This window comes from Puma concolor, chromosome A2 (assembly GCF_028749965.1).
Source record: "Puma concolor isolate L17-30 chromosome A2, mPumCon1.1.hap2, whole genome shotgun sequence".
Lineage (NCBI taxonomy): Eukaryota > Metazoa > Chordata > Mammalia > Carnivora > Felidae > Puma > Puma concolor.
In genome coordinates this window covers 172,011,039-172,036,594 of record NC_141668.1, presented here as the reverse complement: position 1 = coordinate 172,036,594, position 25,556 = coordinate 172,011,039, and the positions used below count along the sequence as shown (strand labels likewise).

The 25,556-nt window shown below is 66.5% G+C and overlaps 3 protein-coding genes across 3 annotated transcripts; 2 read left to right on the top strand and 1 right to left on the bottom strand.

The window, feature by feature from the left end:
• The first annotated feature begins 2,580 nt into the window (after positions 1-2,580).
• Positions 2,581-6,206, top strand: LOC112852763 (neutrophil elastase-like). The gene is made up of 5 exons (XM_086699763.1): positions 2,581-2,730; positions 3,088-3,244; positions 4,635-4,776; positions 5,585-5,815; positions 5,942-6,206. Exons 1-5 carry the CDS (start codon positions 2,601-2,603, stop codon positions 6,140-6,142), a joined length of 861 nt encoding a protein of 286 aa, XP_086555889.1. The 5' UTR covers positions 2,581-2,600; the 3' UTR covers positions 6,143-6,206.
• Positions 6,207-7,737: 1,531 nt separating this feature from the next.
• CFD (complement factor D) lies at positions 7,738-9,848 on the top strand. The gene is made up of 5 exons (XM_086699764.1): positions 7,738-8,107; positions 8,652-8,808; positions 8,894-9,038; positions 9,133-9,390; positions 9,632-9,848. Exons 1-5 carry the CDS (start codon positions 8,050-8,052, stop codon positions 9,791-9,793), a joined length of 780 nt encoding a protein of 259 aa, XP_086555890.1. The 5' UTR covers positions 7,738-8,049; the 3' UTR covers positions 9,794-9,848.
• Positions 9,849-13,190: 3,342 nt separating this feature from the next.
• On the bottom strand, positions 13,191-25,436 carry MED16 (mediator complex subunit 16). Its single transcript, XM_086699761.1, has 15 exons — positions 25,310-25,436; positions 23,872-24,057; positions 23,093-23,200; positions 22,631-22,800; positions 21,755-22,186; positions 21,214-21,319; positions 19,075-19,230; positions 18,207-18,418; positions 17,319-17,525; positions 16,661-16,871; positions 16,314-16,447; positions 15,823-16,015; positions 15,214-15,427; positions 14,351-14,434; positions 13,191-13,845 (listed from the first exon to the last, which is right to left on the bottom strand). Exons 2-15 carry the CDS (start codon positions 24,002-24,004, stop codon positions 13,719-13,721), a joined length of 2,487 nt encoding a protein of 828 aa, XP_086555887.1. The 5' UTR covers positions 24,005-24,057; positions 25,310-25,436; the 3' UTR covers positions 13,191-13,718.
• Between the last annotated feature and the right edge of the window lie 120 nt (positions 25,437-25,556).

Genomic DNA, 25,556 nt, shown 5'->3' with positions numbered 1-25,556 from the left:
GGAGTCACCCCAGGCATTTCCCAGAACTGTCCAAGGAGCCCCACCCTGGCCCTCAGGGACGGTGACACTGTGCCCACCCCTGCGTCCGTCTCCCAGCTCGGGGACTGCTTGAGGACCAGGCCATGATAACATGGAGTGCCCGGGGCCTGGGGGGCTCTTGATCCAAGCGGGGACGGCACAGGGGTTATTAGGGAAGCTTCCTGGAGGAGGTGGTGATGCCTGGGCTGAGTGCCCCGCACGAACAGGACTCTCGGGAGGGTTGCCAGGCTGTTCGGTGCGGCTGGAAGGCAGCAAGGCAGGGGGGCAGAGGCGGAGAGCGGGTCGGGGAGGGGGCGGCATGTAGGGCCGCGGAAAGGAAGTAGGGTGGGCCTGGAGGCGAGGTCTGAGGCAGGAAGAGGTGAAGGTCATCGGCCAGCTGTGGAGCAGGAGACTGGTCGTAGCGTTGAGGCCATTAAGGCTCAGAGAGGGGCCGACCCGCTGAGGGGACACAGAGTTGGAAGGCAGCCCTTTCCTTATTGATTTACTCTGCTGCCACCTGGTGGCAGCATGCAAATTCAAGCAAGAGCGAGAGCTCTGGGCCAGCCCTCTCTCCAACCACCCCAGGGGAGGAGCTGCTACGGTTCACGGCCGCGGTGCCAGGAACAAATCGTTGCCAAACCCCAGGAAATGTATGCTGGTGAGCGTCGGAGGAGGCCAGGAATTTCCCGAATTTCCCAGGAGCCCAAGGCAGGGAAGCAGTTCCTATAAAAAGCCCAGAGGGGCCTTTGGTGCCCAGAGATGGGGGTGAACGAGGCTTGTTGGAGGGGATGTCGACTGAGCTCATTGCTGGGAACAGAAAGACCCAGAAAATGCGGCCCCCGGTGTTTCCCATGGGCTCAGGCGTGTGAAGCTGGCCAGGATCGGTCTGCACAAGGCAAAGACAAGAGCCCGGCGGGGAGGCGAGGACCGGGTGGATTTGCCAGAGCTTGGCTGGGGTGGTGCACATTCAGGCAGCCACAAAACCACAGGAACAATACAGGGGCCGCCTCGTGAACCCAGTGCCTGTCGTGCGGGCACCGCACCCGGTCACCACCCCTGTGATCTCGAATTAGAAGCTTCCCAGCCTGCAGCCCTCCTGATGGCGGTTGATGGCTAACAGGCCCTCAAGGACGGCACTTTCTCAGCTGCGGATTCTGCAACTTCATTTAATCCCTGCGTCTGGCCTCAGATGGAGCCTAGTGTTCAGACCTCCATCCGATGGGCGAGGACACGGAGGCGGGGAGGGGTCGAGTCGGTGGCCGGGGCTGGTGCAGTGGGCACGTGGCCACGCTAGGGAACGAGCCCAGAGTCAACACGTAACCACCACGACACGGATGAACCTAGTATACAGGTGGTGCTCAATAGAGGCAGCTTTGGTTAAATCTGCTCTCCCTGCCAGAGCCACGTCCTCCTCCCCCATCCCCAGACTGCAAGCGCGGGCTTACTAAGTGCTCTGTGGGTGGGGGGGACCCTGCCACGGGGACAGGAGGGTTGATGTGCCTCAGGCCAAGGCAGGGAGAAAGGGCAGGTGCCGAGCACCCGTTGTGTGCAGGGCTCCGGAGGGCAGGGCCGTCACCCTCATCGCTGGGGGCCGTGGGGTTGGCTCGCCTGTGGCCACAGGCTGAGGGAGCCCGGGGACCAACTGGGCCCCGGCCGAGGCGCTGGCTCTGGGCGCCCCTGGGGCCCCGGCCCGCCCATTCCCACAGCGGTTCCGGATCCGTTGGCTCCCTCCCCGCACCCTGCCCGAGCCCTGAGCCCCGAGGACGTTGCCTATTGCGACAGCGGCCGTTGGAGCATCCTGGGGGAGGCGGGAAGTGAAACAGGGGTCACGGGGGAGGGGGCTGGGCCCTGGGGACCCTCGGCTGCCCCCGGGCAGAGCACTCCGGCTAACTGGAGGTCAGGCCCAGCTGGGGCCAGGGCACTGGCCGGGCCAGGCTCAGCGGGGGGGGGGGGCTTCAGGGAAGCTCAGGGTGCCTGGGGGTGGGAGCCCCTTCCCAGGACTTGTGCCAGACTCCAGATGCTGACCCCGTGACAGTGAGTTCCTGTGAGCGACAGCCAGAGGGGACGGGCCGCACACGGCCGTCCTGCTGTGAGCCCTGGGGGCTGGGTGTGGACCCCGGATCCCCTGTGTGGGCAGGAGCCCGTGGGGGAAGCCCCCGCCCTGCCTCAGTCTTCCGTCCCTGCGGAACGTCAGGACAGACCGTGCAGCATTGTTGACACTATGATAGTGCCCGGGGTTAACTGAGGCACGTGGGGGCCCCAGCCAGTGTCCTCTGGGCCTAGGGTGCCAGATTCAGTAAAAACACAGGACGCCCAGGTCAATGTGAGTGTCGGGGAAGCGAGGACTAACTTTGTGGCGGGGGGGGGGGGGGTGGTGTCCTGTGCGGAACTGGGGATACACTTCTACTGAAAGACATTGCGTATCTGACCTTCCCATTTAATTGTGTGGTCCTGGCCGTGGGACTCATCCAGTGACCCTGCTGGAGCCAACCCTGGCCCCTTGCACCCCCCCAACCCTGGGCGGGGGAGAGGAAGTGGGGACACCTGGCCCCACCGTGGGGCAAGGGCAACGGCCTCCGGGGATGGGGGCTATAAGAGGGGCAGGTGGGCACAGGGGTCAGAGACGCCAGAGCCCCAGCCCGACCATGACCCCAAGCCGCAGATCCGTCGGCCCTGCCCTCGCCCCCGTGCTGCTGGCCATGCTGCTGGGTGGTGAGTGCGGCCACGTGTCTGTCCGTCTGTCTGTCCCCAGGCATCTTGGCCTCTCCGCTTGTCCTGGGCCCTCGTGGCCCCTCATCCTCGTGGGAAGGGGACCGCCGTGACGAGCAGGCCTGTTTCCAGAGCAGGACAGTGAGGCTGTGGGTGGCGAGGCCGGCACGGGAGCCCAGAGCTGGGGTGCGAACCCTCTGGGGACCCCGAAGCCACTATGTCTAAAGAGCTGTGCTCTGGCGGGGTGGTAGGGTGGTGGCAGGCACCCCCCCCCGTGCCTCAGTTTCTTCATCTGGATGCATCGGCCACGGGCCGGGGCTCCTGCATGGTACTCACCACCCTCCCCCCGTGTGTCCTCAGGCCCTGCACTGGCCTCGGAGATCGTGGGCGGCCGCCCGGCCCGGCCCCACGCGTGGCCCTTCATGGTGTCTCTGCAGCTGCGTGGAGGCCACTTCTGTGGTGGCACACTCATCGCCCCGAACTTCGTCATGTCGGCTGCCCACTGCGTGGACGGCCTGTGAGTCACCCCAGCTCATGCCTCCCTTTCTCACAGCCCCGTTGCCGCATGTATCTAACGGGAAGGAAGTGAGACCTCCCAGGGGCGGGGCCGCATTAGCGCACCTGCCAGGCCGGGCCCTCCTGGGCTGGGGGGGGAAGTAGTCAGGCTGGGCCCTCCTGAGCTGGGTGGGGGGCAGGCCGGGCCCTCCTGGGCTGGGGGGGGGTCAGGCCAGGCCCTCCTGGGCTGGGGGGGTGGTCAGGCTGGGCCCTCCTGGGCTGGCGGGGGGCAGGCCGGGCCCTCCTGGGCTCCTGGGCTGGGGGGGGGTTCAGGCCGGGCCCTCCTGGGCTGGGGGGGGTCAGGCCGGGCCCTCCTGGGCTGGGGGTAAGTGGTCAGGCTGGGCCCTCCTGAGCTGGGTGGGGGGCAGGCTGGGCCCTCCTGGGCTGGGGGGGGTCAGGCTGGGCCCTCCTGGGCTGGCGGGGGGCAGGCCGGTCCCTCCTGGGCTGGGGGTAAGTGGTCAGGCTGGGCCCTCCTGAGCTGGGTGGGGGCCAGGCCGGGCCCTCCTGGGCTGGGGGGGGTGGTCAGGCCGGGCCCTCCTGGGCTGGGTGGGGTCAGGCCAGGCCCTCCTGGGCTGGGGGGGGGAGGGCAGGCCGGACCCTCCTGGGCTGGGGGGGGGTCAGGCCGGGCCCTCCTGGGCTGGGCGGGGGGAAGTGGTCAGGCTGGGCCCTCCTGAGCTGGGTGGGGGGCAGGCTGGGCCCTCCTGGGCTGGGGGGGGGGTCAGGCTGGGCCCTCCTGGGCTGGCAGGGGGCAGGCCGGGCCCTCCTGGGCTGGGGGTAAGTGGTCAGGCTGGGCCCTCCTGAGCTGGGTGGGGGCCAGGCCGGGCCCTCCTGGGCTGGGGGGGGTGGTCAGGCTGGGCCCTCCTGAGCTGGGTGGGGGGCAGGCTGGGCCCTCCTGGGCTGGGCTGGGGGGGGGCAGGCTGGGCCCTCCTGGGCTGGGGGGGACAGGCTGGGCCCTCCTGGGCTGGGGGGGTCAGGCCGGGCCCTCCTGGGCAGGGGGGCGCAAGCCGGGCCCTCTTGGGCTGGGTGGGGTCAGGCCGGGCCCTCCTGGGCTGGGGGGGGTGGTCAGGCTGGGCCCTCCTGGGCTGGCGGGGGGCAGGCCGGGCCCTCCTGGGCTGGTGGGGGCAGGCCGGGCCCTCCTGGGCTGGGGGGGTCAGGCCGGGCCCTCCTGGGCTGGGGGGGGGGTCAGGCCGGGCCCTCCTGGGCTGGGCTGGGGGGGGCAGGCCGGGCCCTCCTGGGCTGGGGGGGACAGGCCGGGCCCTCCTGGGTGGGGGTCACAGCCGAGCTCGGGGTCTCTCCGCGCTCCCAACCACCAGGGCCGCCTCGAATCGCCTCCTGCCTCTTCGTTGCTGCAGGAACTTCCGGTCGGTGGTGGCGGTGCTGGGGGCACATGACCTGGGGCGGCGAGAGCCCACCAGGCAAATGTTCACCATCCAGCGGGTCTTTGAAAACGGCTTCGACCCCCAGAGGCTGCTGAACGACATCGTGATTCTCCAGGTGCAGGGCCGGCTGGGCGGGGAGGGGACACCCAGGGGGCAGGAGGCTTGGGGAGGGTGCAGAGGCGGGAAGACTGGGGGGCCCAGAACGGGAGGCCTGCGTCAAACCCCTGCTCTAGCTGGGTAGGTCGCCTCTCTGTGCCTCAGCCCCCACCCGGTGACGTGGAGAAACCAATCCCACCTGGCGGGCTGCTGAGGGCACAGGGTGCAGAAGGCTGTGAGCCGCTGTCCGTGGGCAGACTTATTATCCGTGTGGCTGGGCACGGGGACCGCTCCTGTCTTTGTGACACGGGGTGACATTCCCCACATTCAGTCGGCGGGAGACTCCCTTCCCCACTGCTTGCAAACTTAAGGGTTATTCTCTGGGAATGTTCTAGAACAAGGGAAGTGTCGCCGCTGTTGCCCAGTGTTTTATTGGTTACCCACTGCATACAGACATGGCCGGGGGCGCCTGAGGGGCTCAGTCGGTTGAAAGTCCGACTTCAGCTCAGGTCGTGATCTCACAGTTCGTGGGTTCAAGCCCCGCATCAGCTCTGTGCTGACAGCTCAGGGCCTGGAGCTGCTTCGGATTCTGTGTCTCTGTCTCTCTCTCTCTGCCCCTCCCCTGCTCATGCTCATGCTCTGTCTCCCGCTCTCAAAAATAAATAAACATTATTATTATTTTTTTTAATATTTAAACAAAGACATGTCCAGAGATGCTCTGAACCACTGCGGCTGCTCTCACTAGACAGATGGGGAAACTGAGGCCCGGGGAGGGGAAGGTCATGGCCCACCACCCCCTGTGACGCTCTCTGTTCCACCCGCCACAGCTCAATGGGTCAGCCACCATCAACAGCAACGTGCGGGTGGCCAGGCTGCCTGCCCAGAATCAAGGTGTGGGCAGTGGGGTGCAGTGCCTGGCCATGGGCTGGGGCCAGCTGGGCACAACCCAGCCACCGCCCAACATCCTGCAGGAGCTCAACGTGACCGTGGTGACCACCCTGTGCCCCCGTTCCAACGTGTGCACGCTGGTGCCACGCCGGCAGGCCGGCATCTGCTTTGTACGTACCCGGGTCCCCCGGTCCCCACCCCGGTCCCCCCCTGGGTCCCCCCCCCCCCCCCGCTCCCGCCTGGGCCGCGGCCAGAGCCCTGGAAGGCCAGCCTTCCGACCCTGTCTGTGTCCGCAGGGGGACTCGGGGGGGCCCCTGGTCTGCAACGGGCTGATTCAGGGCATCGACTCCTTCATCCGTGGAAGTTGTGGCTCCGGCTTCTACCCAGACGCCTTCGCTCCTGTGGCACAGTTCGCCAACTGGATCAACTCCATCATCCGTCGCCAGGACGACCGCCCCTCGGTGCATCCCAGGGACCCTGCGAGCAGGACCCTCTAGAAAGGGCGCCGCTGGCTGGGCCCTGCCCACGGTGACAATAAAAGCCTCTTGGTTTTCGTAAGAATGCGTGTGTTTCTTGGTTGTACAACGGGGGCCCCACAGTGGCCCGGAAAGTGTGTCTCGTGGGCGTGTCGCCTCCAAACGGCAGCAAGTTCGGGGCCCTGGGGTAAGATGACCTTCCCCACCCTCCACAAAGGATGCCAGCTGCCACCCGGGTTCCCAGCGTCACCGGATTGAGTCACTGCTCACGCGGCACAGGGACCGGTCCAAGTCTCTGCCACCGTTCACTCATCCGGCCCTCTCTCCGGCCCTTGAGGCGAGTCCTAGCCCTGCCCGATTTTACAGGCAAAGAAGTCGAGGTACAGACAGGCGTGAAGCTGTGCTCGGCAGGCAGCCTAGGTTTGAGTCCCAGCTACGTTGGGCACCTGACTGTCTTTCCCTGAGCCTCGGCTTCCCTGCAGGCAGGAGTGAGGGGAGGGGTTCGGGTCCCACACCGGCCTCGGCCTCACGAACCCTGCCCGCCCCCCCACTGGAGGTCAACGGCCTGGGCCCTGCCGCACGGTTCTGGCCTCTGGGGCTCCCTCTGCCTTGGGGTGCTCCCCTCCCACAGCTCCGCCCAAGCACCGGCCGGGGGTCAGTCGGTCAGTCACTCTTCCAACCTAGCCCTGCACGCTGGCGGTCGTTGGTTCGTTCGGCGCCCGGGTGGGGAGTGTTCAGGGTTATTTATTGAAGACGTTCCAAATTTTGTTGCAGTTTCCAACTCTTACATAACCTGGACTCCATAGCCTAATGGGCTTTTGTTTGGAGTTTCCGATTTCAATAAGGAAACATGTTAGGATCTAACAATTCACACTGGCTACATTTTTTCTATTCTCTGTGCCTGAAACAGTCCACAGCAAAGAGGAAAGCATAGAGGGAAGATACTGTGCAATGTGCCCACTGGGGATGTCCAAGGCCCGACCCGCCCTTGTGTTCCCAGCACTGCCCCCCTCCATGGGTTCGTGAGACATTGATCCATCATCCTGACCTTATAAAGGGTCACGCAACCCATTCTGCTCATCAGAACCTGCCAACCCTTGTTCGCAGTGATTGGCTTGGGAAGGGCCATGTGATCAAAGCTCGGCTAACCGGCTAACCGGAGGCAGCCTTGAGAAGCTGGCTGGAGTGATGGGGAATTGGGGGAGGGGCCCACTGAGCCACTGGGCTGAGTCTGGGGCCCCTGGGGAGCCCGGTGAGGAGAAAAATCACCGAGGAGGAAAGGACGAACGAGAGACAGAGACACCTGCTAGCGGGCAGGCACCTGGATCAGGCTACACCTGAGTAGTCCCTGAACTTTCCATTTAAATTTCCGTGTTGAAGACCCCACCCGGTTCAACTTGTTTTTTCTGTCATTTGTATCTGACACGCCCCCTTTCTAACATTCCATTTGTTGGGGTGTTGGGCCCCAGAGCCAACGGGGACAAGGCTGTCAGGTGACCTTCCCACCCCCACCGACCTCCTCTCTTAGTTGGAGGAGGAAGAGAAAGAAGGGAGGGGCAGAAAAACGGAGGAAGTTGGTTGTTTACAAACTGTGGCCTCCAGCTGCTGTTGCAAAACGTTGGGGGCGGAAGGGCACTCTGGGGAGCCTGGGCTGGGGGGCTGAGAGTGGGTCCGCCTGAGGGTCTGCGGCCCGCACGGGGACCAGCCCTGGACCTGACACAGAGGCAGGAGTCCCCTCCAGCCGCCTGTCCTCTCGGTGCGGGGCTCCCGTGGAGGGTGGGCACGGAACAGGCAGGCTCCCCTTTGCCCTGCTGGACGGTGGCCACGCAGCAGAGCGAGCCTTGGGAGCCCCGCCCCCTTGCCCGCTCCTACAAGTGTCAGTGCCTGGGGGCCCCAGCCTGAGTCCCCGCTCAGGCCACAGCAGCAGCATGACCGCCTGCCTGGTGCACCTGGTGACGCTGGTCCTCCTGGGCGCAGCCGCGTGTGGTGAGTGACAGGGCCTGGGCCTACCGGGGACAGCTGGGAGCCACCCGTCTGGAGGGCGGCCAGCCGCCCCCCCCCCCCCCGCGCCATCAAGCAGGAGTGTCCCCGGCTCCAGCAGGTGAATGGAAAACTCTGAAAAGGAAGGATTTTCCCCAAACTTCGAATATGAAGCCTGAGCTCTCAGAGTCCAAGCTCAGCCTCCAGTGAGGGTCAAGTTGTCAGTGCAAACGGCCGGGACTGCTGGGTCTGGTCAGCCACACTTAGCGAATTTGCCCTAGAGTCCCCTGCTCCCAGTGGGCCCGGACTGGACTCCAGGCCTGCCCCCCCCCTCCGACTGGACTCCAGTCTGGGCACCCCCCCCCACCGGACTGGACTCCAGGCCTGCCCCCCCCTCCGACCGGACTCCAGGCCTGGGCCCCCCACCGGACTGGACTTCAGGCCCGCCCCCCCCCCCCCACGGACTGGACTCCAGGCCTGGGCTGCCCGAGGGCCGGGTGGGGCAGGGAGGCCCGCCCCCTGAAGCACACACCTGCCCTCCCTCCCCCAGCGGCGCAGCCCCGTGGGCGAATCCTGGGCGGCCGCGAGGCCGAGTCCCACGCGCGGCCCTACATGGCATCGGTGCAGGTCAACGGCAAGCACGTGTGCGGCGGCTTCCTGGTGTCCGAGCGGTGGGTGCTGAGCGCGGCGCACTGCGTGGAGGACTTGTGAGTGTCCGGAGCCAGCGGGGGGCTGGGAGGGGGCTGGGGGGGGGGGGGACGCGGCTCTCATGTGGACCCCCCCCACGCCCAGGGCCGACGGGAAGCTGCAGGTGCTCCTGGGCGCACACTCCCTGTCGCAGCCCGAGCCCTCCAAGCGCCTGTACGACGTGCTCCGCGCAGTGCCCCACCCAGACAGCCGGCCCGACACAATCGACCACGACCTCCTCCTGCTGCAGGTCTGCCGAGCCCAGCCTCAGTCCCACCTGCTGCACGCGACCCCCGCTGCCCCCCCCCCCCGCCCTGACCCCCCGCTCCCGCCCCTTCCCGTAGCTGTCAGAGAAGGCCGAGCTGGGCCCCGCCGTGCAGCCCCTGGCCTGGCAGCGCTTGGACCGCGACGTGGCGGCCGGCACGCTCTGCGACGTGGCCGGCTGGGGCGTGGTCACCCACGCGGGCCGCCGGCCGGACCGCCTGCAGCAATTGCAACTGCGGGTCCTCGACCGCGCCACCTGCAACCAGCGCACGTACCACGACGGCACCATCACCCAGAGCATGATGTGCGGGGAGAGCAACCGCCGGGACACCTGCAAGGTGGGGGGGGGGGGGGCGGGCGGGGGGTGCGGGGGGAGTAACCGCTGGGACACCTGCAAGGGGGGGTGCGGGGGTTGGGGTGCGGGGAGATTAACCGCTGGGACACCTGCAAGGTGGGGGGGGGGGCGGGCGGGGGGTGCGGGGGGAGTAACCGCTGGGACACCTGCAAGGTGCGCGGGCGGGGGTCCCTGCAGGCGCGGCTGCAGCGCTCACGGCCCGGCCTGCCGTCCTGTCCCCGCAGGGCGACTCCGGGGGCCCGCTGGTGTGCGGGGGCGTGGCCGAGGCCGTGGTCACGTCGGGCTCGCGCGTGTGCGGCAACCGCAAGAAGCCCGGCATCTACACGCGCCTGGCGAGCTACGTGGCCTGGATCGACGGCGTGATGGCCGAGGGCGCGGCCGCTTGACGAGGCCCCGAGGGGCGGCCGACCGGGGTCGCGCAATAAAGCATCCTCTCCTGCACGCTTCCTGCCCGTCCTGAGCACGCGCGGCCGCGCGGGGGCGCCCGTGCTCCTCCACCCGCGGTCCCGGGAGGTGGCGGGGAAGCCGCCCTGCGGGCGAGACCCTGCTCTGGGGGGAGCTTCAGCTTCACAGACCCTCTCGAGTCACTCTGTTCTGTGACCCCCGTCCCGCATCGGGAAACGGAGGCTCAGGTCGGGGGAAGCTCCTGGGCAAAGCCTGGATTCGAACCCAGGATCACAGCCCCGGCGTTCATAGTCACTTCCGGGGGCTTGGGGGCTCCCAGAATGAGGAAGGCTGATGCCTGTCCTAGAGCAGTCACACTGGGGGTCTGAGGGACTCCCTGCCCTCCTGGGTCTCAGTTTACCCTTTCCAGGAAAGGGTCCAGTTTCCCGAGGCCCCGTGCTTTCTCCCACCTGGATGAGGGGCCGTCGAGACCCACACCTGCTGGGGCCCAGGTGGTAAGCGTGGCCCACAAAGGGGGCTCACGACTTCCCTTTTGTTGAAAAGAAGACTGAGGATCTGAGAGGTGAAGTCATGTGCCCACCCCTGGGGATTGTGAATCGGGGGGGTTTGGAACCGGTGGCCAAGTTTCACTTTTCCACCACGGAGTGTTTACCTTGGAGTCATATGCTCATGCCTACAAAAGCATTTATGGAGCACCTGCTGTGTGCACGGTCCTGGGCTGGGCACCATGGTCACTAAGACCTGCTCGTAGTAACTCAAATATCCCATTACACAGGATGTAACTCACTCAGCCCTTCGAGGCTCAGGAATCTCGTGTGTAATTTAAGAAACTGGACACATTTAAATAAGGGGGGGGGGGGGGAGAGACAATTGCTGGCCATCCAGACCCGGGAGACTCATTCATTCAATAGGTATTTCCTGGATGAAGTGATGTCAGGGAGTGGCTTTGAGATGATCCAGTTTGGGGGGAAAGTGTGGGTGTGGCTACGATGACTAGATTCTGCAAATAAAAACACGTCCGGTTAAACGGGAATTTCAGAAAAACAACAACTACTTTTGCATGATGCGAGTGTCCCGTGGTATGTGGGACGGCCTTGTACTGAAACAGTATCTGTTGTTTGTTTGAAACTCAAATGCAGCTGCCCCCCTGACGACCTGGCACCTGGAGGGTCAGAACAGGGCCTGGGGAAGGGCTGGGGGCCGGCGGGCCTGCCCCACAGGAAGGGGGCGGGTTTCCGGGCTGGAGGCACAGTTCGGGCGAGGGCCCGGCGGGAGACATTGTGGCTTCTGCAGCCACGAGGGAAACCGCAGCCCGCTCACCCTGGAGGGTACCTTCCAGCAGCTTCCCCAGACGGGAGGGTTCTTAGGCACCAGTGAGTGTGGTCGGCCCGTCAGGGGCAGCGGGATGACCCCGAGCCCCGGGCAGGCGCAGGAACGACCTGGGTGTCCAGGGGGCACGGCCCCAGAATAGGAAGCCAAAGGCCGCCCCGGTCCTGCTTTCCCGCTTGTTTCTGGAGGTCAGGGCCCCGGTGGGCCCAGGGCAGGGGGTAGGAGTGGTGGTTCGCGTCTGACTAGGGGCTGGCCGGTGTGACATCTCCCGGGGCATCTTCACCCCCCTCCCGTGGTCAGTGTGGGAGCCACAGAAGGTTCCGGTGAACAGTGTGGGGAGGCGGGCCATGAGCTCGGTGGGCACTAAGCCCACAGCAGCACACACATCTTCCGAACGTGGTCCCGGTGGCCGCCTCTGTGACACAGGGCCTCCGCTCTGACGAGGCTGGCCGCACACCCAGCCGGCCGGACCGAGCCGTCTTCACGTACTAACTAGAACAGGGCCTTGCTGTTGACCCCAGAGGCAGGCGCTGTGGGGACGCACGGGTGTCATGGTAACCCCAGGCGGGCACAGGACGGGGACGGGAACGCGGGACCTTGCTGACCTAACCCGCCTGGCGAGCTCATCCGGGGCTCGGCAGGGCCCACGGGGGACTGGCCACCGGGACGGCCGGGCGCACCCACGCGACCTCGCTCATCCCGGTTCGCGGGCTGTTCTCGTCCACCCCAAACCTGGGGACAGAGAGCCACCCCCGGGGTCACCGTGCTCAGCTTCTGCGGGTCTGGAAGCGGACGGCACAGCGGGGCGGCATGCTCACGGCAGGGAGGCACGGGCTCCGGGTGGGGGTGGGGGGCCGGGAGCAAGGCCACTTCCAACCGCTTGGGGGTCACACGCACCACTTCTGCGCAGGGCTGGACGCAGGCGTGAGCCCACCCAGACCCGGGGGGGGGGGCGCGGACCCCACGTGTCACCCGTGGGGGTGAGTCGTGTCCGTGTCCTAAAACCACAAGTTAACCTGGAGGGGGTGAAACAGGGGTGCAGGACAACGGGCCCTTTGTCCCAACGCAGACGGCTGACAGCGCTGGCGGGGTGGCTGGAGGCCTCGTGAGGGACGTGGGCAGCATGGCGTGGGGGCCCGAGAGGGGTGCAGGGACGCCACGACAGGCGACCCCCACCTCAGCCGCGCAGACGGCACAGCAGCGGTGTGGGCACGGTCAGGGGGAAAGGGCCCCCGAAGCGGATCCCCACGGAGGAGAGGCCTCTCCCCTGCTCTCCGCCTACACCTCAGTTAGATGAGCAATTTACACAGAGCCTCCCCTCCACCGGCTCACGGATGGCTCTGTCAGCAGTGACCACACAACCGGGGGGGGGGGGCTGCCCTCGGGGTCCCCGTGTCACTAAAGGGGCACCAGGCAGTAGTGACCAGCAGGGTGGGAGGCGAGGCGGCTGGCAGAGGCCCAGCCAAGGGCCGGCTCCCTGCCCTTGTCCGCCCCCACCACGTGCCCAACATCAAGGCCCACGGCTCAGACAACAGGCCCTCCGGGGCAACGCGGCCCGGGCCTCGGTAAGGGGCTCCGAGCCCCCACTGCCCGGCGAGCCCCACAAGCACAGGTGCGGGGTCTGACCCCCGCGGGGCATCCACCTGCCCCACGCTCCCCGCACCTTCCAGCAAGAAAACCAGAGAAACCATTAGCACTCCACAGGCAGGGCGCCGCGTCCGGAGGCCTGGGGAGCAGGACATAAGCCGGACGTGATTGGGAAAGTGCTCGTTGGCAGGAGGCGGGACCCCCTGGGGACCAGATCTGAGCTCCCAGAAGCCCAGGGGCGGGAGCAGCTCAGGGCCTGCAGCGGGGAGGCTAGAGGGAGGCAGGGAAAAAGGAGAGAGAGAGACCTGCCCATCGCCCACCGGTGCCGGGCCTGCTGCCCCGTGCAGGGACCTCGGTGACTGGCATACACTAGGTGCTCGATAAATGCTGACAGAGCAAGAGAGTCACCGGGCACGGGAGCCCAGAGGAGGAGAGCACCCTTGGCAGGGACAGGACACCTACGACCCGGCAGGACATTTATTGGGCCTGCTGACGTCAGAACCATGCGGACGCACGGGCAGGAACAGGGAGGACACTGAGGCAGGTGTCATGGGCAGTACCCACCCAGACACTGGACAAGTTCACGGGGCACGTTCTAAAGAACAGAGACCCCGGGCCACCCTGGACCCTCCGAGCCAGGACCTGGGGCCTCTGGAGGGGCCGCTGGGGGTCCAGGGAGGGCAACACGTGAGGCTGTGAGACCCACAGGTCTGTCTCGGTGGCCGCCTGGGGCACGTGGACAGGGAGCCGGCCCTCCTCCTGGAACCACCGCTAGGCTCCGAGGGACAGAAAGCAGTCCCGGCTGGGCCGATAGGCACCAACTCGTGGCTTCAGGCAGCGTCCACCCCTGCCCCGTCCGTTGACGGGACACGACCTTGGCCGATAAGGCCCGGAAGGCCGTGCTTCAAGGATGCCCGTTTCTTGATGTACCCGATGAAGATCGGGGGTGTGTGGAATGTTCTGTCGCCGAGAGGGCCTAGGGCCCCCCGGTCAGGGGTAGCTGAGGGGCACCCGCCGCCAGAGCCCCCCGCACAGGCAGTTCTTGATCCAGCGCTGTTCCCACTGCTTGACGGCCGTAGTCTTATTGGGTGACCTGAGCATGGTGACGCAGCCACACCTGGGGGCAGAGCCGGCAGGGTGAGGCGCGGGGGGGTGGGGGGGGGCCTGCCCTCCGCCCTGCCGCTGGGCCTCTGCACGTGCTGCACCCCCACCGCCAGAGCGCCGTTCCCGGAGCCGCCCGACACCGAGCTGGCTCCGCCACACCTCTGCGTCCCGGCTCAGCGCCGTGAGTGGGGTTTTCGAGTCCCGGCCTGGCCGCTCCCCGGCAGCGTGACCCTGAGCGCCAGAACCTGCTCCCGGTCCCGGGGTTGTGTGGCGGCAAGTGGGGCCGCGTCTGCAAAGCGCCCGGCCTTCGTTTCTGCACCCGCTGGGTGACGGAGAGCTCCCCCGGGGCAGGCTCGGGCTGCGGGCACAGCTCGCCACTGATGCCCCAGGAGAGGGTGCCCCAAGGCGGCCGCGGCCCTCGCTGGGAGGCGCGCCCACGACCCGTGTTCACAGGCAGGGAAACGGGCTCGTGGCAGGAAGCCACCGGCCCCGGGGCAGGGCTGAGGGCGGGCACTCACCGGGTACAGGCCTTGCACTCCTCCGTGGGGTAGGCTCCCAGGTGCAGCCTTCGCAGGTGGTCGATCTTGGGCTGGCCCGGCGCCCTGGCGGACGAGAGGGGACACGTGAGGCGTGCACACACCAGACACGGGTCATCTCTGACGCGTGCCCTCTGCCCGCACACTCAACGGCGCCAGAAAGCTCTGGAAGCCACCGAGAACCCGCGGGGAGGGGCCGAGAACTGCATTTGAATGTTTCCAAAACAACACATTTTAAATCTCATTGTGATCGACCTCCTCTTCTCTTAAAGTTTTTCCCGAAACCCAAACCCAAATGAGTCAGGCGGTCCCTCCCACGGCAACACAAGAAGGAATGCCCGAAGCATCACACCCAAAGGGGGCCCCCGGGTGCTGACTTTCCTCCTTTGGCTCATCTGCGATTTCTGAAATTTCCACCCAAAGTAATGGACCTCGCGGAGGATTCGCGGGTCTCTCTTCACCACGTGAGCGTCCAAAACGGGGAAGCACCTTGTGCGACCTGGGGTCAGTGACCGCACCTTTCTCGCCCGAAAAGTGGGGACAAACCCCTGCCCCGTGGTGCTGCTGCGCAGCGAGGGCTCACACGGGAGTCTACGCCAGGGTGACTGCCCCCTTACGGGGGCAGAGGCCGCAGCCGGAGTCCTCAAGGTCAAGCACACGGCACTCCACGCAGGGGTGACGCGCCAGACGGAGGGCAGGACGCGGCCGAGCGCGAAGACGGAGAGAGGCGGCGGAGGAGTCGGGGACCGAGCGGGGCGTCTCTCGGGGACGGCGTTCAGGCGGAGCCCCGAAGGCGGTACCAGCAGGGCGCACGCGCAGGGGGCGAGGCGGAGCCGGGCACACACCTGCTGAGGCCGTCGGGCTGCGCGGCGGCGCAGGCAGGCAGGGCGGGGGCCTTGCCGAACTGCAGGCGCAGAGGCTGCTTGGGCTGCAGGCGGCTGACGAGGCCGTCGCTGACGGGCAGCCAGTCCAGGCTGGGAATGAGCAGCTGGCTGGGCAGCAGGCAGCACTCGTCGACGAGCGCCTCGTCCGGCTCACTCGTGGGGCCCTCGTCACGGCCTGTGGGGAGGGGACCGTGGGGACGTCGAGCTGGGCGGCCCTGCCCGGAGCGCCGCCTGCCGGGGGCGGGGCACCGAGGCCTCCTTGGAGCTCGGAGCAGCGGTCCCGGGCTCAGGGCCCAGCTCTACCCTGACCTCCCGAGCGTCAGGACCCACTTATTCGTTTAACAAGTACACAGGGAGCGCTGGGTGTCCTTCCGAGAACAGGGCCTGCCGCAAACACGCGCCCCGGTGACACAAGACAAGCAAACGGGCGCAGACGTTTAGCGAGCACCTGTGCTGGGCGCTGGGGACCACGACCGTTTAAGCTGGGGGAGCCTGCATTTGGGGAGTGGGGCGTCTCAGCCAGGACTCGTATTTTGATGGGGGGACGAGAGCCGAGGGCTGGCGTCTTACAGCAGATCCAGAGCTTGGTGAGCAGGCGGAAGAGCAGGGACATGCTGTCTTGGGTGTCTGAGGTGGCCGTGTACACGGGCAAGCAGCTGGGCTTTAGCAGGCCCCAGATCCGGATGACGACCATCAGCTCCCGCAGCATGCCCAGCGAGGTGCCGTCCCGCAGGAAGCTGTGTCCCGGCCGCAGCGGGGAGCCCTGTGGGGGAGGCACCCGGGCCACAGGCCTAAGCGCGTGCGGCATCCCAGGACCCCGGTGTGCGGGGAGATGGGCCGGCTTCCCTCGCACAGGCCGGGGGAGCCCCGGGCACCGGCCCCCGGCTTTTCTGACGCGCAACGGACGGCTCCGGCTCCTGGACGCCATGCAGTGCCAGCAGGGGAGGGGAAGCGGTCCCCCCACCCACCCCAGCAGGTAATGCGTGCGGGGGCGGGGACGCTGGCTCCGGCAGGGCAGCGCAGCCCGGACCATGGAGGCGGGCTGGGGGGAGGGGCCGCACCTGGTTGGGCAGACTGGCCAGCAAGTAGAGCACGAAGTCGCCCACCCACTGCAGCAGCTGCTGGAGCGCCTGCAGCGTGTTCATGTCCAGGACGAACTCTTCCGTCTTGAGGTTGATCATGACCTTGTCGATGTCTGGGAGGAGACGGGAGGTCAGGCGCCCCCCGGCCTCACGGTTCACGCACCCGGGGGCCGCGCCGAGCCCGGCAGCACCCACTGCGAGAGCCGGGCCCTGGGTCAGAGCGGCTCCTTTCCGGCCCCGCCTCCCCCCGCCCCCCCCCCCCCCCAGGCCTGGCCCGGCCGATGCTCCCCTGGGGCGAGCCCGGTGGGGGCCGGGGCGGCACCCACCGGCGTCCGTGATCTTGGCGCAGACCTCGGTCAGCCGGTCGCCGGGGCTCTTGTCGGGCGTGTTGAGGAAGTGTGGGCGCAGGAGGGACTTGAGCGTGGAGCTGACGGCCACGAGGAAGAGCTTGGCGTGGTAGTCGCACACGCGGGCCACCGTGCAGGGCGACAGCTTGCACAGCGAGGCCTTCATGGCCAGGATCCGGGTGGACAGGACCTGGGCGGGCAGGTGGCGTGAGCGGGCGGCCCCCGAGGGGCCCGGAAGCGGCGCCCTCCGCTTCGCCCCCCGCGGGGCGGGGAGGCAAGTGCGAGGGGCGGGGAGGCAAGTGCGAGGGGCGGGGCGGGGCAGCAAGTGCGAGGGGCGGGGCGGGGCAGCAAGTGCGAGGGGCGGGGCGGGGAGGCAAGTGCGAGGGGCGGGGCGGGGAGGCAAGTGCGAGGGGCGGGGCGGGGCAGCAAGTGCGAGGGGCGGGGCGGGGAGGCAAGTGCGAGGGGCGGGGCGGGGAGGCAAGTGCGAGGGGCGGGGCGGGGCAGCAAGTGCGAGGGGCGGGGCGGGGCAGCAAGTGCGAGGGGCGGGGCGGGGCAGCAAGTGCGAGGGGCGGGGCGGGGAGGCAAGTGCGAGGGGCGGGGCGAGGGCCCCCCCCCCCCCTCCAAAGAGGCCCTCCACCTGCTGCAGGGCCGCGTTCTGGCGCGTGTACTCCTCGTGCAGCCTCTCCACCAGGCTCTGCACCATGGCGGGCTGCACGTGCAGGAGGGTGTCCCACCAGTCGTAGCCGGTCACCATGCAGTACTCCAGCAGGAAGAGCAAGTGCCGCAGGGCCAGGCTCACGTCCAGCGCGTGGCCCATGGAGGGCGAGATGCGGAGCATGCTCAGCTGCAGGGGAGGACGGGGCGGGGAGCGCTGCGGGACCCCGCACCCCCTCCCCGGGCCGTCCCGCCGGCCAGGGGGTGGGGAGGCCGCACGCGCTGTGTCTGCGCTGCGGCGGCACCTCCGAGGCCCCGCCACACCCGCTCGGGGCTTCCGGGGGACCGGCCTGTCACCAGGCTGCGTGGCCGGCGCGGATCCACTCGAGGGCCGCGGGGGTCTCCGCAGAGACACAGACCCTGTTCTCCAGAAGCGGAACGCCTCACGCCAGGCCAGGCCCGTCTCCCGCAGACCCCAAGGGCGGAGCAAACGAGCAAGGGATTCGCTCACGAGTCAGGAGTCGCAAAGTGAATGCAGAAGCCGGTTTCCTAGTCAGCGCGGGAGGCGGGGGGATGGGCGGGCACGGCCACAGGGTGAGCGCACACAGCTCGCCCCTTCCTCCAGGCCCCCTTCCTCCAGGCGAGGCCAAGTCCCTCCGGGAACAAGGACACCCGCTGAGCACCCGCTACCCTTACGCTTACGTGCTTCACCGCACTTGATTCCAGAAATCCTACGTGAACAGCAACCACCCCAACGGCTCCTGCTGAGCACCTACTAGGCGCCACAGACCACGCCGCAGGAGCTTTGATTAGACCTCAGAGGCGACGGCCTCGGGCCGGGGAGCAGCAGGGAGGCGGCTCTGAAGCTTACCTTCCCGTGGTTGTCAATGCCGACCAGGGCCAGAGACGTCCAGGAGAGCTGCATGGCCTTGAAGTGGACGGCGGGGCCGGTGGTCCGCGGGCGCTTGATGGCCGGCTCGTCCGCGGAGCGCGGGGCCGCAGAACTGTAGAAGACGGCCATGCTCTGCAGCGACAGCCGGTGCACGATGTGGACGCTGCCGTCGTGAAAGGCCAGGGCCAGCCCTACAGGCCAGAGCACAGGCCGCTCAGCCGCCTGGGGGCCCGCCCAGCTCCCCACAGTGGGAAGGGGCCGCCCAGGGGAGAGGCGTGGCCCCAGGCCACCCACAGCCCACCAGCCGTCCCCCACAGCCAGCCGCTTTCCCCGCATCCTTTGCCAACAGCCCCAGGTTCGGGCTACGCCCGACCTCCTCCCCAAGGTGTGGCTGACGGGAGCAAATGGGTCCCTTCCAGGGAGACGGTGGGAGGGGACGGTGAATGCAAAGGCCCCGGGGCCCAGGAGCACACAGGGGCCTCGAGGGGAGGATGGGGGGTGGGGAGGCCTAACCCCCACGACCAGTGGGCGGCAGGGTTAGGGCTCACGTTGAGTCCTGACTCACTTGAGGTCAGGGACACCTGCAACTGAGCCCAGGACCGACACCTGGGGCGCCATAACAGAGCGCTGCCTACCTAAAAAGTCCGCCCCAAGTTCCCAACCTCGTCCTTACTGGTCGCTAACAGCCCTTTATGCACGCAGTGTTCCGTTAGCCAGTCTCACGGCCTGGGAGCCTGTGGGATCCCGGAAGCGGGGCCGCCTGGCGGACAGGGGCGGGCCCCACGGCCCTCAGACTTGAGCCCCGGGCTCAGAGCCCACCGCCCCCAGGGGCTCGCGCCAGCTGTACCGAGGCCAGGGTAGAACTGGGTGTCGCTGGCCACCTTCAGGTCAGTGTTGGTGAGCGAGATGGGCAGCTTAGGCAGCGCCACGGCAGACACGCGGTCCAGGTCGTTGGTGGCCGACAAGATCCGCCACTTGAGAATCATGGGCTGTTTGTCACCAACTGAAAAGGGGGCCGGGAGAACGGGAAAACAACAACAGAATGAGAAATGCCACACGGCGGACCCCCGCCGGGGACGCCAGGCACGGCCGCCCCAGCACCCCCGTCTCCGGCCCTGCGCTGGGGACCCGGCCCCGCTCCGTCCCTCAAAGCACTCCATAGCCCAGGCAGCGGAACGGTCCACGGCAGGCACGTGACACACGTGGACCACCAGTCCTGCCCTGGGACCTCGCCCGACCAGGAGCCCACAGGCAATGGGAGGGAGGCCGCCGTGATCCTGGCTGAAGCTGGAGCAGAGAAGCGCGGTGCACCCCACTCCCGGCCACCACAAGCCCTGGCGACACAGCCAGCTCGCGGTGCGTTTTCTGGTGACAGGACAGGTCCTGGGCGGAGCCCAGCTCGGCCCGCCTGCTAAGGCTTGAGCTGGACGGTCAAGGGGCCACAGATCCGTGCCCCCTGCACCCACACCCCCCAGCAACAGGCAGAGTGGTTTCCGGGAGTCCCGGCGTGGCTAGAGGGCGCGGGCCAACATGACGCAAGAGGAGACACAGGGTGGATTTGCCGGGACGTGTCTGGGCAAGCCTGCAGGGACACGCGGCCACGGGGGGCGATCAGCACGGCCCACGCTGCCGGAAGGTGACGGCAGGCACACAAACCAGGTAGGAGCGGCGGAGGCGGCGCCCCCCCCCCCCCCCCCAGAGCCGCGCGGGGCCACGGCTGTGAGCCAAGTTGAGCTGGTTGTTACACAGCACAACCAACCGTCAAACAGCGTCTCCCAGCCGCCCACCTGTCTCGAGAGCTCGGCTCTGAACGGCTTGCCACAGCTCATAAACCTGCCGCAGACCCGAGCCCCCCAGGGGAAACTGAGGCCCAGGGAGCACTGAGACTGCCTGAGGCCAGAGTGTAATTTCGCATCTAACAAGGATGACGTCCAGACAGCACCCGCGGGCCAGTGGTCACACCGAGCACTGCACAAATGCTACACGATGGCTGTGGCCAGGCTGGCCCTGGGGCTGGTCACCCACTGCACTGGGGCATAGGGACCATGCAGACCTGTGTGGCCCTGCCCGCCACACACGGTCATGCCGGCTGCCAGCTACGAGCTCACTCAGGACGCGGGGTCCGGGGAAGGTGCTTCGTGCTAACCACTGGGCCCCCGCAGCGGGCAGCTTCTGTAACCATCCCGTGGCCCCCGAGGGGGGGCAGGAGCTGCGGGGCCTCTTGACATGGCTTCATTCGTAGTTCCCGCTTAGCACCCTGCCGAGCAGCCAACCGCTCCAGGGTCCATTAGTGCTAATCAGCAGAGAGCCCGGCTCTCATCAGCTGCAAATGCTATTTGTGGGCCCCGGGGGGCCTTCGTCCCCTCTGAGCTCCGGCGGTGAAAATCAAGTGGCTTTTCCGACTTCGAAGTCATTAAAGGCTGGGCCAGCACATCCCGAGCTCTGTCGGGGAGCGGGCACGGTCTTCAGGGAGGCTGGCTCCATCTGGAGCCACCGGGGGCTCCACATTGAGTGCAGGGACGGGGGAGGGGGAGGTGGGCCATTGGGTACGTCCTGGGGAAACTCCGTCACCCCTCTGGGTCTGTTTCCTCACCGTAAGCCAGGGTTTCTGGAGGGTTCTGTTTTTAGGATTAAGTGCCCTCTGTGGCCCAGGGGGCTGTGTGTACCCCCAGCCATGCCGCACCGCCTGCTTGCTCCCCTTTGCTCAGCCCGCTCTAGCTCCTGCCTCATGCCCCAGGACCTTTGCACCACAGCTCCCTCAAGCAGGCACATGCTCCCCGGAGGAGGTGTGAGAGTGAGGCAATCAGGCGACCCGCCTGTGGGATGACCGGGTAGGACCTCGCCTCTCTGAGCCCCGGGTCAGGTGGCTGTCTGGGACAGGAGCGAAGAGGCTGCATCGGCAGGGGTGAAGAGGGTGGGGCAGGCTGACACGGCCTGGCTGCTGGGAGCAGCTCCCTCACGCTGCCCCGGGAACGGGGAGACTCACCCACAGGCGAGATCTGCTGGAAGACGTTGTTCACGGGAAGCCCCTCCTTCCGCAGAGACCAACATTCCACGATGCTGCTCGTCTGGCTGGACGCACACAGGAGCACCTGCGGAGGTGGCCGCTGGTCAGGAGTGTGGAGCCGGAATGGCGGATTTCCCCCAGGGGAGGGCAAGGGGGAAGCTTCACGAAGCCGGGGCCTTACACTGGAACCCGGGGTGACCGCTGGACAACTGCCCCAGAGACGTCCCCGTCCTGGTCCCGGGACCCACAGGCTGTGGGGCCCAGCGTCCTCACGAGGTCCCCACGAGGGTGGGGCAAAGGGTCAGAGGCAGAGAGCCAGGCGGACCCCACGCTGCTGGCCGTGAGGATGAGGAGGGGCCGCGAGCCCAGGATGGGGCGCCTCGGGAAGCTGGAAGAGGGGGACACAGGGCTCCCTGGGGCCCCGGGGGGGGGGGGGTGTTAGCCCCACGTCCGACCCCGGACCCCAGAACTCGCGGGGAGGAGCGTGCGGCCAGGGGAGCGGGCCCGGGGCAGGACTCACCTGCTCTGACATGTCACGGGCCAGGAACTTGAGGTGGGTGATGGCGGGGAACTTGTCCTTGCGGTTGAGGTCGGTGGTGCAGCGCATGAACAGCGAGGGCAGGATCTCGGTGTCGATGCGGCACTTCTCGCTGACCACGCTCACGCACACCTTGTAGAACTGCACGGGGGAGGCGCTGCTGCCGTCCGCGGTGGCCACCACGATGTTGCCACCGCCCGTGAAGGCGATGTCCGCCAGGGCCACGCGGCCGCGCAGCCGGCACAGACTCTCCGTTGACGTCAGCACCTGCCCGCTGGGCTTGAGCAGGGACACGGTGACCAGGCCGCTGACCGTCACCGCGATCCAGCCCTCCATTGGCTTGCCGCCGAACAGCGTGAGGGACGGCGAGAATTTGACGCGCGAGAACTTCTCGCCGAAGCTGGAGGCGCCCGACTGTGGGGGGAGAAGGGAGCACGGGGTCTGCTTACTGCCGATGCTGGACCCAGCTGAGGACGTCAGCAACAGATGGCCTGCTCAGACTTTAGGGGTCTGCCCTTTGTGACCTGACAACCCCCCCTTGGGGTGCAGAAAGAGGAATTCTGGGGTGCACTGGATGCTGAGAACAGCTGTCAGTTAAATGAACGGTTCACTGAGGATACCAGCCACCAGCCGAATGGAAGGTTCATTAAGGACAGCAGCCATCAGTTAAATGGGGGCTCACAGAAAACACAGGTGCTGACAGCCTGATTGAAGGCATGAATCGGGCGAGTTGGGCCTGGACTAGAAAAACCAAAGGGTGCTGGTGGCGGGAGAGGAGGAGCCAGATGGCGGGGGGACAGGCAGGGTGCACGGTCTCACCTACTGCAATGGCACCGGCTTGCTCGGGTGAACACCCACCTTTTCCACGTGCAATGCCAGCTTCACCCCATTGTGCAGCCAGGACAGCGCCACGATGGGGTCCCCCTCCACCAAGCTGCCCACAGAGCTCTCCCAGCTGTTGGCCAGGTGGTCGGCCATGCTCCAGCACTTGATCTGCCCGTCAGCATCAGCCGACAGGAGCCGGGAGCCTGTGGACCACAAACCCACACTGCAAACCCTCAGGGTGCACAGGGGCAGCGATTCCAGTGCGTTCAGGGCCTGGGAGGGGCAAGCTGGTGGAGGCTGAGCAGGGGAGTGGCATAAGGTGTGTTCGCGGGGACGTGACAATTGTAACAGATTGAGGGTTCGAGTCCCAGCTGTGAACTCTGGGGACGTGACCAGGAAGAGACAAAGTGTGTTACCCTGAGATTCAGGATCGAGGGAGAGCATCGCTATCCCCCTCAGTCATGTAGAACCACCCATGCCCAGGCCGGGCCTCACCTGACTGGTCCCACTCCAGGCAGGTGATGGCCTCGCTGTGCTCTGAGTTGACGGAGTGCACATCCCAGGGGTGTTCTGTATCCAGGATGTGGATCATGCGGGTGAGGTCTGCGGGGACAGCACACAGCACAGCAGCGGTAACAACCAGGAAGCTACGACAACCCCGGGAGGGGTCAGGGATGAATCCAGCGACCATGCCACCCACGGGGGAGTCAGGGGCGTCTGCTGCTGACCACACAGACAGCCTCCACACAGGTGCTATGGAGGAAGAGGCTTCTGTGTTCCCTTGGAAACCGAAGCAGACCTGAACCTGGCCAGGGTGTTTTTACAAGAGACACAGAAAATAGAACAGGGAGAAAATGATCCCCAAAGGCTAATGATGGCCATCTCTCCACGGTCTCCTCCCCTTTAAATTTCTCTGCTTTTCTATTTTTTTCCTAATACATATTACCCAGACAGTAAAGGGAAAACAGCCCCCAACTAAGTACCTTAGACGTTTTCAAATGCAAGATAGTAACATGGACGGTCTGGAAGCCTTAGTGGACCCCGCTTCCCTTGCCCCATTTCATCCCTTGGGGGTGATTCCAGCACCAGGTATGGGGAGCACAGCATCTGGCCTCTGCACACCTGCGAGCCTGGCGTCCTCACTACCCCGTTATGGATGAGAAAACCCTGAGAGGGCCCACATGGGTGAGGGGCAGCTCCCAGGCAGGCCTGGAGACCCAAAGTTCCCCCACAGGGACACACAGGAGCGGGGCTGGGGTCAAGGAGGCACACACCTTGGTCGTCATTTCGAAGGTCGGTGGTGAAGGCAATGAGGTTACGGCAGGACCAGGCACAGGCCAGGGGCACCGACGGACAGTGGGTACTCTTGGGCCATCTCTCCCACTCGCAGACGTAAGCCAGATCCATTGTGCCCACAGGCCACAGGTCACACCCTGAGGACAGTCACCAGCTCCTGGGGCGGGGGGGAGACTGGCTCATCAGTGACATTCACTGAGTGCCTGCAGGATGCCGAGCTCCACACTGGACACCCGGTTCCCACAGGGAATGAAAGGAACCCAACCGATTCTCTACGATTCCCTGCCCTTGGGTCTCATGTGCTGTGTGACTGAAGCTGAATTTTAAACAGGGGGACGGGGAGGTCTCATCAGGGAGACAACATCAAAGCAGAGGTGTGAGGGAGCAAGACACACGATGTCTGGGGGAAGGTGGAGGGGACAGCAAACGCAAAGGCCCAGAGGCTGGACGGAGCCTGGGGTGTTCAAGCAGTGGCCAGGCAGCCCAGGCAGCTAGAGCAGATGAGTGAAAGGAAAGGGGGCCAGAGGTGATGAGGGTGGGTGGTGGGGGCGCTGGAGGCCTTCACCCTAGTGGGGTGGGGGGGAGCCCGGGGAGAGCGATGAACTATTTACGTTTGCGCAGGACCCCTCGGGCGGGCTGGAGTGCACCACCAGGGGTGGGGCGGAGGGGAGTGCACTGGTCCCCGTAGGCAGCAATAAAGGCAGTGGGAAGCGCATGCAGAGGTCGGGCCTGGGTCCATCCTGGGGGAAGAGCTAGGAGACCCCATCCAGCGGAGGCAGAAAGTCGTGCCCCAGGCGGGACTTGCTGAGCCCAACAATGACAACGCTCTACGCGCAGGCACCGATTACAGGTTACTTCTTCTTTCACAGAAGTGCCATCAGCTCCCTTTCTCTGAGTCATGACCCCCAGGTCCCGCTACGTCTTCGAGCCCAGACCAGGGACACCAAGGCCCCTCCCACAAGCCCCCCGCAAGTCTTTTAAGTTCTGCCCTCAAAGCCCCAGTCCCCATCCCCTACAATCTTTCCTTTCCAGAATCCCCTCCCAGTTTACTCCTTGAGCCCCCGAGCCCGGCCTAAGCTCTCAGACTCCACCCCAGGGACCCCAAACCCTTCACCTGCCAGGTGTTCAGGGGGCCCTCCTGGTCCCACCGCCAAATCCCCCATTATCCTCGAGCCTCACCCCCAGCCCGGGCCAGACCCCCAGTTAGTCCCAGGCTCCACGCAAGTTTCTGCCACAACCCCCAGACCCCGCCCAGCGACCCCCGCCAGCCGCGCGCCCGGCGCCCTCTGACCCCGCAGGCCCCGCCCCGGGCCCGCGGGTCCCCGCCTCCTCCGGGCTGCGTTCCCACCCTCCCCGGCCGCGGGCGCCGAGCGGACGCTGGCTGTCCCCTGCGGGCCCCGCAGCCCCGCGCTCACCAGGCCGGCCCAGGCGCCAAGCCGAGCAGGCGGCCGCGGCCCCGGGTCTCTCTAGCTCCCCGGTTCCGGCGCCGCCATCTTCCCCGGGACCAACGAGTCGCCCGCGCAGCGCGGCCGCTTCCCAGAGGCTTCTGGGACGGCGGCGACTCCGCCCCTCTTCCGGGATATTTGCATATGGGACTTTACAGCGTCCCAGCAGCCACCTGAGTTATATTCGGTGGAACAATGAACACTCCCTCAGTTTCAGT